General features: G+C 38.7%; 1 protein-coding gene across 1 annotated transcript in view; it reads left to right on the top strand.

Moving 5' to 3' along the window:
• Not1 (CCR4-NOT transcription complex subunit 1) overlaps window positions 1–18,620 on the top strand; it is a 462,156-nt gene that overhangs the window by 222,002 nt on the left and 221,534 nt on the right. Inside the window, exons 20-24 of the mRNA XM_070089800.1 lie at window positions 730–876; window positions 2,553–2,732; window positions 2,858–3,025; window positions 16,596–16,790; window positions 16,943–17,087. Coding sequence (XP_069945901.1) covers window positions 730–876; window positions 2,553–2,732; window positions 2,858–3,025; window positions 16,596–16,790; window positions 16,943–17,087 — 835 coding nt within the window. The remainder of the gene's footprint in view (window positions 1–729; window positions 877–2,552; window positions 2,733–2,857; window positions 3,026–16,595; window positions 16,791–16,942; window positions 17,088–18,620) is intronic.

Genomic DNA, 18,620 nt, shown 5'->3' with positions numbered 1-18,620 from the left:
CCTCTGTTTATTAGTAACATTTTACAGGCTTTACAGATGAATTTCATTTTTATTTTTATTTACATAAAGAATTTTTATTCACACCAAAAAATAGATTTACTGCTATGCAATATTGTAATAATTGTATAAATAATATCAGCACATTCGTAAACATATATTAGACCCACCAGTTGACATGTATTGGATGCATGATGTCATTTGTTTACTCTTGAACATCGGCAAAAATTGAACATTTCCATTACTTTGAGCTCAATTTCAAGCTATTTTCAATAATAAAACTAATCAAAATCATCTGTATTTCTGTCATATATCTTCCATTCTGTCAAATGAGACCAAGAAACCGCAAATACAGCTGAGAAAACCATACGAAAATACACCGCAAAGTCATTGTTTCAATCTAAAAACATGGTCGCATTATTTTTCTCATTATGCACTGCGTGCTGCAGGATTTATTTTTGATGGTGCACACTTTCCACATAGATGCATTCTCTCATATCTAGGCCCAAATTTACTGCTCACAGCTTGTCTGAGTGAGCTGAGCTCATGATGTAGAACTACGGCTTGGACCCTCAGAAGGTTAAGGCAATAGGGTCAGGACTTAGACATTCAAATTCAGTGTTTTTTGAAAAGGTAGACCAATATAGTGTGGAGCTGAAGTCATGTGTAAAACTATATGATGTGTCCCTTATATCACTGATTGAATTCTTTAATGCATTTTTAATACTTCAGCAACAGCCAACAATAACTACTACCAACATAGAAACTCTGCTCGTTGCCACGGAGAAGGAAGAAAAAATCACTCCTCCTCCTGAGCATATACAAGACAAAGTTGCCTTTATCTTCAATAACCTTGCTCAAGTTAACCTTCCTCAAAAGGTAAGTATTGTTCAATGCTACAAACTTTTAAAACCATCAGAGCTTTATCCTGACTTGTCGTTTTCACATTGTAATCAGAAGATTCCCAAAAGCTACATGATAATAAATTGTGAACTTTATTTGTTCTAGTAGATGAACGTTAACGTTTATAATTGTTTGTTTTGAGAAAGCCAGGAGTATGAACATTGTGGAAGCTTGTATTGGAAAGAGGATGATCATAATAAGTAAGGGTGTAGGTAGGTATTGGCTAATTTTAATGGTATTGGTACCAGTGTTGATAGGTATTGGCTAATTTTCATATCAGTATCAGTCTAAAATTAATTATTGGTTATGGCAGTAATAAATTTTTAGCTCTGGAAAGTCCAGTACAGTGGTACCTTGACTTACGAGTGCCCTAAGTTTTCCGAGTTATGAGCCATCGCTCGGTTGATTTCTTGTTTTGAGCTGCGAGCCAAAATCCAAGTTATGAGTGAGCTTCAGATATGCTGCCACAAGTTGGCGCAGCGAACGCCACAACATCCACCGAGCATCCCAGCGTTTTGTGCTTTTTGCGCAGTTATTTTGCCAAATTTCTTTTTTCTAACCAAGGGTCCAAAGAAAGTAAGTGCAATGGACAGTGCTGTGAAGACGAGGATGATATCCATTAAATTAAAGCATGAAATCATAGAAAAAACATGAGAAAATTGCTTTCATTTCAGTGTTTTCCTTATGAAACTAATGATCTAGTGCAGTTAGCTTCACAAACACTCCATTTTCTCTTGTAATAAGACCTGAAAAAGGCCAGAATGGGAAGATAGGGTCAGAGCGATAATTATTTTTACCTTGGGAGTGGCTACCACCACTTGTTACATAATGACATATTTTATTCATTCTAGAGTATTTATCAAGTTTCTGTTATTTATATTGTTTATTATGTCATATTAGATCAATTGTGATAGATAAATAAGCCATAGAGTTGATATTAGCATTAAATTGAAGTATTTTCTCCTGCCTCCCGAGAGCCAGGAATTCCGCTGGAACTGATTAATGGCATTTCAGTTAATTTCATTGAGGAAAATTGATTTGATACATGAGCAAATTGAGTTATGAGCTCGGTCATGGAATGAATTAAACTCATAAGTCAAGGTACCACTGTATTGTAATATAAAGAGAGATCACTTCTAAATAAATACCTTAAAATTTCTTTTCTTTTTAAACATATTAATTTATCTTGTTTGAAAGTCTCTGAATTTGGAAAAAAAATATTGAATTTATAACATCCTAGATAGAAACTTTCAGAGTAAGAGAAAAGTTTTTGAATTTCAGTTCAAAAAATATACAGAAATTCAGATTTTTTTTTTTTAACATGCTGGCGGTCTCCCAGCAATGCAGGGTGACCAAAAAAGAAAAGAATAAAACATTTTAGCTAGTTTTTATGCCCAAATAAAATAGGTTTCTAGTCTCACTTATTTGTAATTGCCTATACGTATTTAGAAATATTTATTGTGTGGATCATGCATTTTTCCGAAAGATCAAGAGAGATTAACGCATTACAATATGGTACTCATTTTATACTGTATTTGGACAAATGCTCTCTCAGCTCGGGAAACTAAACAAACCAGGAATAGATGACAGTATTTAGAAGATTAGTTAGTTGATAAGATAGTATATAATGAAAAAAAATATTTCCTCTACAGTGTGAAGAGTTACGTGAGGTAGTAGGTGAAGAATATTGGCTATGGGTGGCACAGTATTTGGTGATGAAACGTGCATCCATAGAGAACAACTTTCATACACTGTATTCTCTATTTCTGGATCAGATGAAAATGAATAATGTTAATGCCATGGTCTGTCGGGAGACACTCAGGAATATCAAGGTAAAATAATTTTTCATACTGCAATGATTTTAATTCTTGATGTTAATCATTATAATTGAAAGGTGTATTATATATTACAAAATGATTATAATAAAATGTGAACATAGTCAAATTTCTTGTTTCAGGTACTCCTAAGGGCTGATAAATCAGCAGCTAATTATTCTGACAAATCTCTATTGAAAAATCTTGGCCATTGGTTAGGGATGCTCACCCTGGCCAAGAATAAACCAATACTGCATACTGACATAGACATGAAGTCACTACTCATAGAATCTTACAACAAGGGATTGCAGGTAAGTCACTTAAAAATTATGCAATTGAAACAGAGAATAGTGCTGTTTTTTTTTTTTTTTTTTTTTTTTTTTTAAGGCCATGGTTGGCAGTAAATTTAAATTGTCTACATGATGGTACAGGAAACTTCATAATAGTGTATGCGTTATGATTCAGCACATCTTGACAAAAAAATCTCATGAGTACTATTTCTGGATTTACATATAATTTCTTGCAAGTTATGCTAACGAGGAGCTTGATTAAAATGTATGAGGTTGATGAAGTACTCTAATTTGTTCATTGAGAATACTCTAGAATTGAGTAATAAAGCTATTAAGTGTCGAACTTGAAGAGATCCAAAGAGTCAAAGCCCTTTATTCCAGTCTGCCTCCTTTTCTGATGGCTTTTTGTAAGTCAGGTATGCCAGAATAGTGTAAGTACCTCATTCCTTTAAAGAATTGGTCTTCAGAGGAGAGCTACCCATTCATTAGTGGTTAGTTCTTTATAAAAGTACACCTACCATCCGACTTATGACCTGCTCGACTTACGACCACTCGACTTACGACCGTATTTTTTTTGCCAAATTTCTGGGAAATAAACAACTATTTGTGTTGTACACAGTGTTTATCCTAAACCTTACAGTATAAAATACAGTACTAACAGCATAAAAAGTAAAGTAAAGCATGAAATACCAAAATAAAACAATAAAATAGTCATTAAAAAAATGTGATGTTGATATTCAGTAGTAAAGTTCGACTTACGTCCATTTCGACATAGGACTGGTTTCTCGGAACCGAACTCGGTTGTAAGTCGGATGGTAGGTGTATGTGTGTAATTTCCATGACATGTATATTTTTTTTTTCAGTGAATTGGCTGTATCCCACAGAGGCAGGGTGACTTAAAAAAAAAAAAATGAAAGTTTCTCTTTTTAAATGTAGTTAGGTATACAGGAGAAGGGTTACTAGCCCCTTTGCTCCCGGCATTGTAGTTGCCTCTTACAACACAAGTGGCTTATTGAGGAAGAATTCTGTTCCATTTCCCCATGGAGAAGAAAGATGGTGTTCCATTCTCTCTGACCAAACCATCTCAACAGCCCCTCTTCAGCCCTCTGACTAATACTTTAAGTAACTATGCACAAATAACCCGCACATGGAAGAGAGGAGCTTATGACGACGTTTCGGTCCGGCTTGGACCAAAACATCGTCGTAAGCTCCTCTCTTCTATGTGCGGGTTATCTGTGTATCGTTCCAATCACGGTATTGTGCCTTTTTTGTTATTCTTTTAGTAACTCCACACCACCACCTAATTTCTACAATTTGAATTCTCTGCATAATATTTACACCACACATTGCCCTTAGACACTACATCTCCACTGCCTCCAGCTGCCTCCTCGTTGCAGTAATTACAACCCATGCTTCACACCCACATTAGAGTGTTGGTACCACTATACTCTCGTACATTCCCTTTGCATCCATGGATAATGTTCTTTGTCTCTACATATACCTCAATGCACCACTCACCTTTTTTTTCTTCATTAGTTGTATGGTTTACCTCATCCTTCATTAACCCATCTGCTAAGAAGTCAATTCCCAAATATCTGAAAACATTCACTTCTTCCATACTCCCCCCCTTCCAGTGTGATATTCAATTTTTCTTTATCTAAATTGTTTAATACCCTCATCACCTTACTCTTATCTATATTCATTTTCTTCTATTGTCCATGGGGAAGTGGAAAAGAATCTTTCCTCCGTAAGCCGTGCGTGTCGTATGAGGCGACTAAAATGCTGGGAGCGATGGGCTAGTAACCCCTTCTCCTGTAGACATTTACTAAAAAAGAGAAGAAAAAAAACTTTATAAAACTGGGATGCTTGAATGTGCGTGGATGTAGTGCGGATGACAAGAAACAGATGATTGCTAATGTTATGAATGAGAAGTTGGATGTCCTGGCCCTAAGTGAAACAAACCTGAAGGGGGTAGGGGAGTTTCGGTGGGGGGAAATAAATGGGATTAAATCTGGAGTATCTGAGAGAGTTAGAGCCAAGGAAGGGGTAGCAGTAATGTTGAAGGATCAGTTATGGAAGGAGAAAAGAGAATATGAATGTGTAAATTCAAGGATTATGTGGATTAAAGTAAAGGTTGGATGCGAAAAGTGGGTCATAATAAGCGTGTATGCACCTGGAGAAGAGAGGAATGTAGAGGAGAGAGAGAGATTTTGGGAGATGTTAAGTGAATGTATAGGAACCTTTGAACCAAGTGAGAGAGTAATTGTGGTAGGGGACCTGAGTGCTAAAGTAGGAGAAACTTTTAGAGAGGGTGTGGTAGGTAAGTTTGGGGTGCCAGGTGTAAATGATAATGGGAGCCCTTTGATTGAACTTTGTATAGAAAGGGGTTTAGTTATAGGTAATACATACTTTAAGAAAAAGAGGATAAATAAGTATACAAGATATGATGTAGGGCGAAATGACAGTAGTTTGTTGGATTATGTATTGGTAGATAAAAGACTGTTGAGTAGACTTCAGGATGTACATGTTTGTAGAGGGACCACAGATATATCAGATCACTTTTTAGTTGTAGCTACACTGAGAGTAAAAGGTAGATGGGATACAAGGAGAATAGAAGCATCAGGGAAGAGAGAGGTGAAGGTTTATAAACTAAAAGAGGAGGCAGTTAGGGTAAGATATAAACAACTATTAGAGGATAGATGGGCTAATGAGAGCATAGGCAATAGGGTCGAAGAGGTATTGGGTAGGTTTAAAAATGTAGTGTTAGAGTGTTCAGCAGAAGTTTGTGGTTACAAGAAAGTGGGTGCGGGAGGGAAGAGGAGCGATTGGTGGAATGATGATGTAAAGAGAGTAGTAAGGGAGAAAAAGTTAGCATATGAGAAGTTTTTACAAAGTAGAAGTGATTCAAGGAGGGAAGAGTATATGGAGAAAAGGAGAGAGGTTAAGAGAGTGGTGAAGCATTGTAAAAAGAGACCAAATGAGAGAGTGGGTGAGATGTTATCAATAAATTTTGTTGAAAATAAGAAAAAGTTTTGGAGTGATATTAACAAGTTAAGGAAGCCTAGAGAGCAAATGGATTTGTCAGTTAAAAATAGGAGAGGAGAGTTATTAAATGGAGAGTTAGAGGTATTGGGAAGATGGAAGGAATATTTTGAGGAATTGTTAAATGTTGATGAAGATAGGGAAGCTGTGATTTTGTGTATAGGGCAAGGAGGAATAACATCTTGTAGGAGTGAGGAAGAGCCAGTTGTGAATGTGGGGGAAGTTCGTGAGGCAGTAGGTAAAATGAAAGGGGGTAAGGCAGCCGGGATTGATGGGATAAAGATAGAAATGTTAAAAGCAGGTGGGGATATAGTTTTGGAGTGGTTGGTGCAATTATTTAATAAATGTATGGAAGAGGGTAAGGTACCTAGGGATTGGCAGAGAGCATGCATAGTTCCTTTGTATAAAGGCAAGGGGGACAAAAGAGAGTGCAAAAATTATAGGGGGATAAGTCTGTTGAGAGTACCTGGTAAAGAGTATGGTAAGAGTTATTATTGAAAGAATTAAGAGTAAGACAGAGAATGGGATAGCAGATGAACAAGGAGGCTTTAGGAAAGGTAGGGGGTGTGTGGACCAGGTGTTTACGGTGAAACATATAATTGAACAGTATTTAGATCAGGCTAAAGAGGTTTTTGTGGCATTTATGGATTTGGAAAAGGCGAATGACAGGGTGGATAGGGGGGCAATTTGGCAGATGTTCCAGGTGTATGGTGTAGGAGGTAGGTTACTGAAAGCAGTGAAGAGTTTTTACAAGGATAGTGATGCTCAAGTTAGAGTATGTAGGAAAGAGGGAGATTATTTCCCAGTAAAAGTAGGCCTTAGACAAGGATGTGTGATGTCACCGTGGTTGTTTAATATATTTTTAGATGGGGTTGTAAGAGAAGAAAATGCGAGGGTCTTGGCAAGAGGCGTTGAGTTAAAAGATAAAGAATCACACATAAAGTGGGAGTTGTCACAGTTGCTCTTTGCCGATGACACTTTGCTCTTGGGAGATTCTGAAGAGAAGTTGCAGACATTGGTGGATGAATTTGGTAGGGTATGCAAAAGAAGAAAATTAAAAGTGAATTCAGGAAAGAGTAAGGTTATGAGGATAAAAAGATTAGGTGATGAAAGAATAGATATCAGATTGGAGGGGGAGAGTATGGAGGAGGTGAATGTATTCAGATATTTGGGAGTGGACGTGTCAGCGGATGGGTCTATGAAAGATGAGGTGAATCATAGAATTGATGAGGGGAAAAGGGTGAGTGGTGCACTTAGGAGTCTGTGGAGACAAAGAACTTTGTCCTTGGAAGCAAAGAGGGGAATGTATGAGATTATAGTTTTACCAACGCTCTTATATGGGTGTGAAGCATGGGTGATGAATGTTGCAGTGAGAAGAAGGCTGGAGGCAGTGGAGATGTCATGTCTGAGGGCATGTGTGGTGTGAATGTAATGCAGAGAATTCGTAGTTTGGAAGTTAGGAGGAGGTGCGGGATTACCAAAACTGTTGTCCAGAGGGCTGAGGAAGGGTTGTTGAGGTGGTTCGGACATGCAGAGAGAATGGAGCAAAACAGAATGACTTCAAGAGTGTATAAGTCTGTAGTGGAAGGTAGGCGGGGTAGGGGTCGGCCTAGGAAAGGTTGGAGGGAGGGTGTAAAGGAGGTTTTGTGTGCAAGGGGCTTGGACTTCCAGCAGGCATGTGTGAGCATGTTTGATAGGAGTGAATGGAGACAAATGGTTTTTAATACTTGACATGCTGTTGGAGTGTGAGCTAAGTAACATTTATGAATGGATTAAGGGAAACCGGCAGGCCGGACTTGAGTCCTGGAGATGGGAAGTACAGTGCCTGCACTCTGAAGGAGGGGTGTTAATGTTGCAGTTTAAAAACTGTAGTGTAAAGCACCCTTCTGGCAAGACAGTGATGGAGTGGATGATGGTGAAAGTTTTTCTTTTTTGGGCCACCCTGCCTTAGTGGGAATCGGCCAGTGTGTTAATAAAAAAAAAATCAACTTTCTACCTTTACACATCCTCCCAAATTCGTCCACTAACCTTTGCAACATTTCTTTAGAATCCCCCAAAAGCACAGTATCATCAGCAAAAAGTAACTATGTTAACTCCCATTTTGTATGTGATTTCCCGTAATTTAATCCCACCCCCTCTGCCCAACACCCTAGCATTTACTTCTTTTACAACTCCGTCTATAAATATATTAAACAACCATAGTGACATTACATATCCCTGTCTAAGATCTACTTTCACTGGGGAGTAATCTCCCTCTCTCCTACACACCCTAACCTGAGCCTCACTATCCTCATAAAAGCTCTTCACAGCATTTATTAACTTACTACCTGTTCTATACACTTGCAACATCTGCCACATTGCTCCCCTATCCACTCAGTCAATTTTTTTTTTTTTTAACAAGTCGGCCATCTCCCACCGAGGTAGGGTGACCCAAAAAGAAAGAAAATCCCCCAAAAGAAAATACTTTCATCATCATTCAACACTTATGCCTCACTCACACATATTCACTGTTTTTGCAGATAATCACTGTTTTTGCATATACGTATAAAGATACACAACATATCCCTCCAAACTGCTAATATCCCGAACCCCTCCTTTAGAGTGCAGACATTGTACTTCCCATTTCCAGGACTCAAGTCCGGCTATATAAAAATAGCCTGTTTCCCTGAATCCCTTCACTAAATATTACCCTGCTCACACTTCAACAGCTCATCAGGTCCCAAATACCATTTGTCTACATTCACTCCTATCGAACACGCTCATGCACACCTGCTGGAAGTCCAAGCCCCTCGCCCACAAAACCTCCCTTACCCCTACCTTCCAACTTTTTCGAGAACGACCCCTACTCTGCCTTCCTTCCCCTGCAGATTTATACGCTCTCCATGTCATTCTACTTTGATCCATTCTCTCTAAATGACAAAACCACCTCAACAAACCCTCTTCAGCGCTCTGACTAATACTTTTATTAATTCCACACCTTCTCCTAATTTCCACACTCCGAATTTTCTGCATAATATTTACACCACACATTGCCCTTAGACGTGACATCTCCACTGCCTCCAACCGCCTCCTCGTTGCTGCATTCACAACCCAAGCTTGACACCCATATATAAGTGTTTGTAATACTGTGCTTTCATACATTCCCTTCTTTGCCTCCATAGATAACGTTTTTTTGTCTCCACATATACCTTAACGCACCACTCACCTTTTTTTCCTCATCAGTTCTATGATTAACCTCATCCTTCATAAATCCATCAGCTGACACGTCAACTCCCAAGTATCTGAAAACATTCACTTCTTTCATACTTCTCCTCCCCAATTTGATATCCAATTTTTCTTTATCTAAATAATTTGATACCCTCATCACCTTACTCTTTTCTATGTTCACCTTCAACTTTTTACCTTTACACACACTCCCAAGCTCATCCACTAACCTTTGCAACTTTTCTTTAAGAATCTCCCATAAGCACAGTATCATCAGCAAAAAGTAACTGCATCAGTTCCCATTTTGTATTTGATTCCCTATAATTTAATCACATGCCTCTCCCAAGCACCCTAGCATTTACCTCTTTTACAACCCCATCTATAAATATATTAAAGAACCATGGTGACATTACACATCCCTGTCTAAGACCTACTTTTACTGGGAAGTAGTCTGTCTCTCTTCTACACACCCTAACCTGAGCCTCACTGTCATCATAAAAACTCTTTACAGCATTTAGTAACTTAACACCTATTCTATATACTTGCAACATCTGCCACATTGCTCCCCTATCCACTCTATCATATGCCTTTTCTAAATCCATAAATGCAATAAAAACTTCCCTACCTTTATCTAAATACTGTTCACATATATGCTTCAATGTAAACACTTGATCTACACATCCCCTACCCACTGTGAAACCACCTTGCTCATCTGCAATCCTACATTCTGTCTTACCTCTAATTCTTTCAATTATAACCGTACCGTAAACTTTTCCTGGTGTACTCGGTAAACTTATTCCTCTATAATTTTTACAATCTCTTTTGTCCCCCTTCCCTTTATATAAAGGGACTATACATGCTCTCTGCCAATCCCTGGGTACCTCCCCCTCTTTTCATACATTTATTAAACAAAAATACCAACCACTCCAACACTATATCCCCCCCTGCTTTTAACATTTCTGTCATGATCCCGTCAGTTCCAGCTGCTTTACCCCCTTTCATTCTACATAATGCCTCACGCACCTCCCCCACACTCACATCCTGTTCTTCTTCATTCCTGAAAGATTGTATACCTGGCCAGTGCATGAAATTACCGCTTCCCTGTCTTCGTCGACATTTAAAAGTTTCTCAAAATTTTCCCGCCATCTACCGAAAACCTCCATCTCCCCATCTACTAACTCCCCTACTCTGTTTTTAACTGACAAATCCATTCGTTCTCTAGGCTTTCTTAACGTGTTTAACTCAGTTATATGTCTTTTCCAAATCCATAAAGGCAATGAAAACTTCCCTACCTTTATTCAAATACTGTTCGCAAATATGATTCAGTGTAAACACCTGGTCTACACATTCCGTACCCATTCTAAGGCCTCCCTGCTCATCTGCAGTCCTGCTCTCTGTCTTATCTCTAATTCTTTCAATAATAACCCTACCATACACTTTATTTGGTATACTCAGTAAACTTCTTCCCCTATAATTTTTAGTCTCCTTTGTCCCCCTTCCCTTTATATATAGGAACTATACACACACTGTGCCAATTCATAGATACCTTCCCCTCTTTGATTAATTTTTTTTTTTAATTTATTAACCCTTTGAGGGTTTCGGCCGTACTAGTACGGCTTACGACCCAGGGTTTTTGACATACTAGTACGCCTAAATTCTAGCGCCCTCAAATCTAGCGGGAGAAAGCTGGTAGGCATACATATGAAAGAATGGGTCTGTTTGGTCAGTGTGCGCAGTATAAAAAGAATCCTGCAGCACATTGTGCATAATGAGAAAAACAAAAACTTTGACAGTGTTTTTGGAATAAAACGGCGACTTTGCACTGTATTTTCGTATGGTATTTATTGTTGTATTCTAGTTTTCTTGGTCTCATTTTATAGAATGGAAGACATTACAGGCATTTAGATGATTTTGACTGGTTTTACAATGAAAAGTACCTTGAAATTGAGGTCAAAGTGGCAGAAATCTTCGATTTTTATCAAAGTTCAAAAGTAAACAAATCATGCCAAGCGTCCAATGCATGTCAACTGGTGAGTCTAATATTCTTTCACAAGTGCGCCAATATTATTTATACCATTTTTTACACTAATTCAGTAGTCTGCATAACAGTAAATCTTCTATTTTTTGTGAGAATAAAAATTCAAAGTGGAAAGCAAAAGAATGTAATAGGGGCTTTGAGACATGACTAATGAACAGAGGAAATGTCATTTTAGTGCCAGGAATGTCTTTCGTGTTTATTCTGGACCCTATTGGGAAATTGGCATATTTTGAAATTTGTGTGAAATTGGCAAAATTGCTAAATTCTGACCACTGTACTGGATAGTTGAAATTGGTAAATGGGTGCTTTCTTGCACTCATTCGATAGAAACAATGGAGTTCTAGCAAAATATTCATGTTTTTTGTCGACTAGTACAGTGGAATTGGCCGAAAACAGGGCTCAAAGTGGGCAAAATCGCTGATGCGTAAACCTGTCGAGACCGCTAACTTCGCGAGAGCATAATTCCGTAAGTTTTCCATCAAATTTCATACTTTTGGTGTCATTATGATCGGGAAAAGATTCTCTATCTTTTCATATATATATATATACAGTGGACCCCCGGTTAACGATTTTAATCCGTGCAAGAGGGCTCATCGTTATGCGAAATAATCGTTATGCGAATGAATTTTCCCCATAAGAAATAATGGAAATAAAATTAATCCGTGCAAGACGCCCAAAAGTATGAAAAAAATTTTTTTTTACCACATGAAATGTTAATTTTAATACACACAAACTGAAAAAGGCATGCACAATTAAATGACACTTACTTTTATTGAAGATCTGGTGATGATTGATGGGATGGGAGGAGGGGAGAGAGTGTGTTAGTGTTTAGAAGGGGAATCCCCTTCCATTAGGACTTGAGGTAGTAAGTCCTTTTCTGGGGTTACTTCCCTTCTTCTTTTAATGCCACTAGGGCCAGCTTCAGAGTCACTGGACTTCTTTCGCACAAGATATCTGTCCATAGTGGCCTGTACCTCTCGTTCCTTTATGACTTGCCTAAAGTGTTTCACAACATTGTCAGTGTAATAATCACCAGCACGGCTTGCAATAGCTGTGTGAGGGTGATTTTCATCCATGAAGGTTTGCACTTCAAGCCACTTTGCACAGATTTCCTTAATCTTTGAAGTAGGCAACTTCTTCAATTTCTCTCTCCCCTCCTCCGAAGCAATTTCCTCAGGTGTGGCCTCTTGCTCTTGAAGTTGATCTAGCAGCTCATCAGTGGTTAGTTCTTCATTGTCCTCCTCCACCAACTCTTCCACATCCTCCCCACTAACCTCCAACCCCAAGGACTTTCCCAATGCCACAATGGATTCCTCAACTGGCACAGGATTCTCAGGGTTAGCCTCAAACCCTTCAAAATCCCTTTTGTCTACACATTCTGGCCACAGTTTCTTCCAAGCAGAGTTCAAGGTCCTCTTTGTCACTTCCTCCCAAGCCTTACCTATAAGGTTTACACAATTGAGGATATTAAAGTGATCTCTCCAAAACTCTCTTAGAGTCAGTTGAGTTTCTGAGGTCATTACAAAGCACCTTTCAAACAGAGCTTTTGTGTACAGTTTCTTGAAGTTGGAAATAACCTGCTGGTCCATGGGCTGCAGGAGAGGAGTGGTATTAGGAGGCAAAAACTTCACCTTAATGAAGCTCATGTCCCCATAAAGTCGCTCTGCCACGTCTGTAGGATGACCAGGGGCATTGTCTAACACCAGGAGGCACTTAAGTTCTAATTTCTTTTCAGTTAGGTAATTTTTCACATTGGGGGCAAATGCATGGTGTAACCAGTTATAGAAAAATTCCCTAGTGACCCATGCCTTACTGTTTGCCCTCCACAGCACACACAAATTATCCTTGAGGACATTCTTTTGCCTGAACGCTCTGGGAGTTTCAGAGTGATACACTAATAAAGGCTTCACTTTGCAATCACCAGTAGCATTGGCACACATCAACAAAGTAAGCCTGTCTTTCATAGGCTTATGTCCTGGGAGTGCCTTTTCCTCCTGAGTAATGTAGGTCCTGCTTGGCATTTTCTTCCAGAACAGGCCTGTTTCATCACAATTAAACACTTGTTCAGGTTTCAGTCCTTCAGTTTCTATGTACTCCTTGAATTCCTGCACATATTTTTCAGCCGCTTTGTGGTCCGAACTGGCAGCCTCACCATGCCTTATCACACTATGGATGCCACTACGCTTCTTAAATCTCTCAAACCAACCTTTGCTGGCCTTAAATTCACTCACATCATCACTAGTTGCAGGCATTTTTTTAATTAAATCCTCATGCAACTTCCTAGCCTTTTCACATATGATCGCTTGAGAGACGCTATCTCCTGCTATCTGTTTTTCATTTATCCACACCAATAAGAGTCTCTCAACATCTTCCATCAATTGCGATCTTTGTTTCGAAAACACAGTTGAACCTTTGGCAAGAACAGCTTCCTTGATTGTCTTTCTGGTGCCCACAATAGTAGCGATGGTTGATTGGGGTTTCTTGTACAGCTTGACTAGGTCGGCTATACGCACTCCACTTTCATACTTATCAATTATCTCTTTCTTCATCTCTATAGTAATTCTTACCCTTTGAGGTGTAGGGTTGGCACTAGAAGCTTTCTTGGGGCCCATGGTCACTTATTTTCCAGAAACAGCACCGAAAATACTGTAATAATACGAAATATTCCGAGTGTATGCTTGGATGTTACCGCGGAGGCTGGCTGGTAAACAATGGGACGGAGCGGCACATGTGAGGCTGGCTGAGGGCACATTGGACGCGTCTCGGACGAAAATCGGTATGCGGGTTTTTAATCGGTATGCGGGGCAAAAATTTTGCGATAAAAGTAATCGTTATGCGGAAAAATCGCTATGCGATGCCATCGTTATGCGGGGGTCCACTGTATATATATATATATATATATATATATATATATATATATATATATATATATATATATATATACATATATACATATATATATATTTTTTAAATTTGGCCGACCCTGAGAACGAGTCTCGGAGAGGGCCTGTCAACCCTAAGAGTGAACTTATTTATTATTGTCTTCAGACTAAAAATATTTATGGTTGTGCCTTATTAATTTTTATTTTTCTACTTCTTCTTTGTTTTTATATACAGTGGTCCCTCAATTTTCATCCTTAATCCGTTCCTGGAAGTGGGACTATTATCGAGATAGACGATTTTCGAATCAATTTTCCCCATAAGAAATAATGTAAATCCAATTAATTCATTCCAGGCACCCAGAAGTATCAACAACATTTTTTTTTTTTTTTGCCTAAAAGATAGATTTACATGTACAAAAGAATGAACTTTCAACATGACAGTTACCTTTATTGAAGGCTGTTGTTGATGAATGGAAGACAGGGAGGAGGAGAGAGGGAAGAGAGGTTATTGTTTGGAAGGGAAATCCCCCTCCATAAGGACTCTAGGTCACTTCAGGGGTCACTTCCCTAGCATAAATATAGATTTACATGCACAAAAAAATGCCAAATAAATGTAAAGCACTAATAGAATGTATAAATGAACATTGGTAATAGAGGTAGTTGATGAGTGGAACGGTCTGCCTAGTAGGGTGATCCAAGCTAAAACATTGGGTAGTTTCAAATTTAGGTTGGATAAATACATGAGTGAGAGGGGTTGGATTTGAGTCGGACTTGCACCTGAACTTATTGCTTGGGTAGCATTTGTTCTGTTAGTGGGTTGGATTTGTGAAGGACCTGCCTAGTATGGGCCAACAGGCTTATTGCAGTGTTCCTCCTTTCTTATGTTCTAAAAGCTATGGTTTGGGTAGTTTCAAATTTAGGTTGGATAAATACATGAGTGAGAGGGATTGGATTTGAGTCGGACTTGCACCTGAGCTTATTGCTTGGGTAGCATTTGTTCTGTTAGTGGGTTGGATTTGTGAAGGACCTGCCTAGTATGGGCCAACAGGCATGTTGCAGTGTTCCTACTTTCTTAAGTTCTTAAGTTAACACATCATCCGTTTCCTTCCAAGGCAGGGTGGCCTGAAAAAAAACAACTCATCATTCACTCCTTCACTGTTTTGCCAGAGACATGCTTGCACTACAGTTATAAAACTGCAACATTATCACCCCTCCTTCAGAGAGCTTGCACTGTACTTCCCATCTGCAGGAATCAAGTCTGTCCTGCCGGTTTCCCTGAATCCCTTCATAAATGTGACATTGCTTACTCTCCAACAGCACGTCAAGTCCTAAAAACCATTCGTCTCCATTTGCTCTTATCCAACACACTCACGCTCGCTTTCTGGAAGTCCAAGCCCCTCACACACAAAACCTCATTTACCCCCTCCCTCAAACCTTTCCTAGGCCGACCCCTACCCTGCCTTCCCTCCACTACAGATTTATAGACTCTTTAAGTCATTCTGGTTTGTTCCTTCTTCTCTGCATGCACAGACCATCTCAAAAACCCCTCCTCAGCCCTCTGGATAATAGTTTTGGTAATTCTACACCTCCTCCTAATCTCCAAACTACGGATTCTCTGCATTATGTTCACACCGCACATTGCCCTCAAACATGACATCTCCACTGCCTTCAGCCTTCTCCTTGTTGCAACATTCACCACCCATTCCTCACACCCATGCAAGAGTGCTGGTGTAACTATACTCTCATACATTCCCCTCTTTGCTGTCATGGATAAAGTTCTTCGTCTCCACAGACTCCTCAGTGCACCACTCACCTTTTTCCCCTCGTCAGTTCTATGATTCACCTCGTCTTTCATAGACCCATACATTTATTAAACATACATTCATACACTCATACATTCATAGACACGTACATTTATTAAACAAAAATGCCAACCACTCCTACACTATATTCCCCCGTTTTTAACATTTCTGTCGCGATCCCATCGGTTCCAGCTGGTTTACCCCCTTTCATTCTACATAATGTCTCACACACTTGCCCCACACTCACATCTTACTCTTTTTCATTCCTAAAAGATATACCTCCCTGGCCAGTGTATGAATTTACTGCCTCCCTTTCTTCATTGATACTTAAAAGTTCCTCAATACTTCCAGCTCCCCATCTACTGACTCCCCTACTCTGTTTTTAACTGACAAATCCATTCGTTTCCTAGGCTTTCGTAACTTGTTTGTCTCTAGAAATTTTCTCAGCAAAATTTCTTGACAATGCCTCTCCCACTCTATTATTTGCTCTCGTTGTGCACTCTCCACCACTCTCTTCAACTTTCTTATACTCTCCCTTCTTATATCACTTCTGCTTTGTAAAAACCTCTTATAAGAAGTTGTATGTGCTGTTTATTTCCATATTGGTATCATTCATGTCACAGGAGATGCAGTATGTGATTCCATTCGTGGCTAAGGTGATGGAATCCTGTGCCAAGAGCCGAGTGTTCAAGCCGCCAAATCCATGGACCATGGCTATTATGAATGTATTAGCTGAACTTCACAAGGAACCAGAAATGAAACTACATCTTAAATTTGAAATTGAGGTGCTATGTAACAAGTTGGAAATCAATCTGGAAGTAAGTTTTATTATTTTTTTATGTCAAATGGCAGTGATGTTAAAAGTGTAATTACAGTATAACTTTATTTCAATCTTCTGTTGATTAAGCAGAGTGTAAAATCAAAAAGTTAAAATGAAAACTTAAGAAGCATTTTTTAAAATATATTAAAGGAATTGAAGCCTGCTAATGTGTTGAATGACCGAGACCGGATTGCCCGCCTTAAACCTCAGCTGTCACAGCCGGGTGGATCTAAGCGAGCAGAGTCGACTCCCCTATTACCAGCTCTGCCAGGTTTTTCGTCTACCACCTTTATGCGTAAGTTAATTAACTCTGATAAGTTGCATGAAGGTGGACATTGCATAAGGTGAAATTAGTTTGGTAAAATGAATGAATGAATGATGATTCATGGGAAGCACTTTTCACCAAGAATATGAAGGTCACTGAAACCTTTCTGTTCATATTTAGATGTGATTCTATTGAGTATGGTATTATGATACATTGTGTCACTGAATTTCTTGAACATTCTTTTTTTTTTTCCACACAGTACGTTACTTTTTCGTTCTTTCAGAGAAAAGTGCTTCCCCACTCAATCAAAGTGGAGAAATTAGGTAATAGTGGTGAGATGGTGGCGATGGTAACACTTAATATAAATATAATTCAATCCTATTTAATTTTGTAATAGTGTCACCTTTCAGTGTGAAGAAAACATTGGGATTCCTCTACTGCAAGGAAAATTAGCTTTAGAAAAGTACAGTAGAACCTTTATAATGGTTGTGGTTTCAGGATCATTGCATTTTTTATTTTTGTTGTGAATTTTCAAACCATAATGAGTAAAATAAGCAGGTTCTCTAGTGTTAGTGGTTATGAAAATGTCTGACATGGATAAAAAAGTGACCATCTGTTAAAGTTGCTTATGATATTACATTTTGACCTAGAAAGACAAACTGGCTCACACTGAGGCAGGGTGACCTAAAAAGAAAAATGAAAGCTTCTCTTTTTGAATTTAGTAAGAATTTGCATAATTTGAAAAGATTGATAAATCATGATACGTGTTTGTGTGTTTTTATATGTAGTAGGTTGGTAGACAGCAACCACCCAGCGAGGTACTACCGTCCTGCCAAGTGAGTGTAAAACGAAAGCCTGTAATTGTTTTACATGATGGTAGGATTGCTGGTGTCTTTTGTCTGTCTCATAAATATGCAAGATTACAGGTATGTCTTGCTACTTCTACTTACACTTAGGTCACACTACACATACATGTACACGTTTATCTATACACACTCATCTGAGTTTTCTTTGATTTGATCTTAATAGTTCTTGTTTCTTATTACTTTTCCTTTTATATCCATGGGGAAGTGGAATAAGAATCTTTCCTCCGTAAGCCTTGCGTGTTGTAAAAGTAAACTAAAATGCCGGGAACAATGGGCTAGTGACCCCTTTTCTTGTAATAATTACTAAAAAGAATAAGAAAATTTTCAAAGTGGGATGTCTGAATGTGCGTGGATGTTGTGCAGATGATAAGAAAGAGATGATTGTGGATGTTATGAATGAGAAGAAGCTGGATGTCCTGGCTTTAAGTGAAACAAAGCTGAAGGGGGTGGGAGAGTTTCAGTGGAGAGGAATAAATGGGATTAGGTCAGGGGTTTCAAATAGAGTTAGAGCTAAAGAAGTAGCAGCAATAATGTTGAAGGATAAGCTATGGCAGGAAAAGAGGGAGTATAAATGTATTAATTCAAGGATTATGTGGAGTAAAATAAAGGTTGGATGTGAAAAGTGGGTTATAGTAAGCATATATGCACCTGGAGAAGAGAGAAGTGTAGAGGAGAGAGAGAGATTTTGGGAAATGTT

The sequence above is a fragment of the Cherax quadricarinatus genome, chromosome 29 (genome assembly GCF_038502225.1).
Source record: "Cherax quadricarinatus isolate ZL_2023a chromosome 29, ASM3850222v1, whole genome shotgun sequence".
NCBI lineage: Eukaryota > Metazoa > Arthropoda > Malacostraca > Decapoda > Parastacidae > Cherax > Cherax quadricarinatus.
The sequence above is the reverse complement of the archived record's forward strand: the minus strand, read 5'-3'. Positions and strand labels throughout refer to the sequence as shown.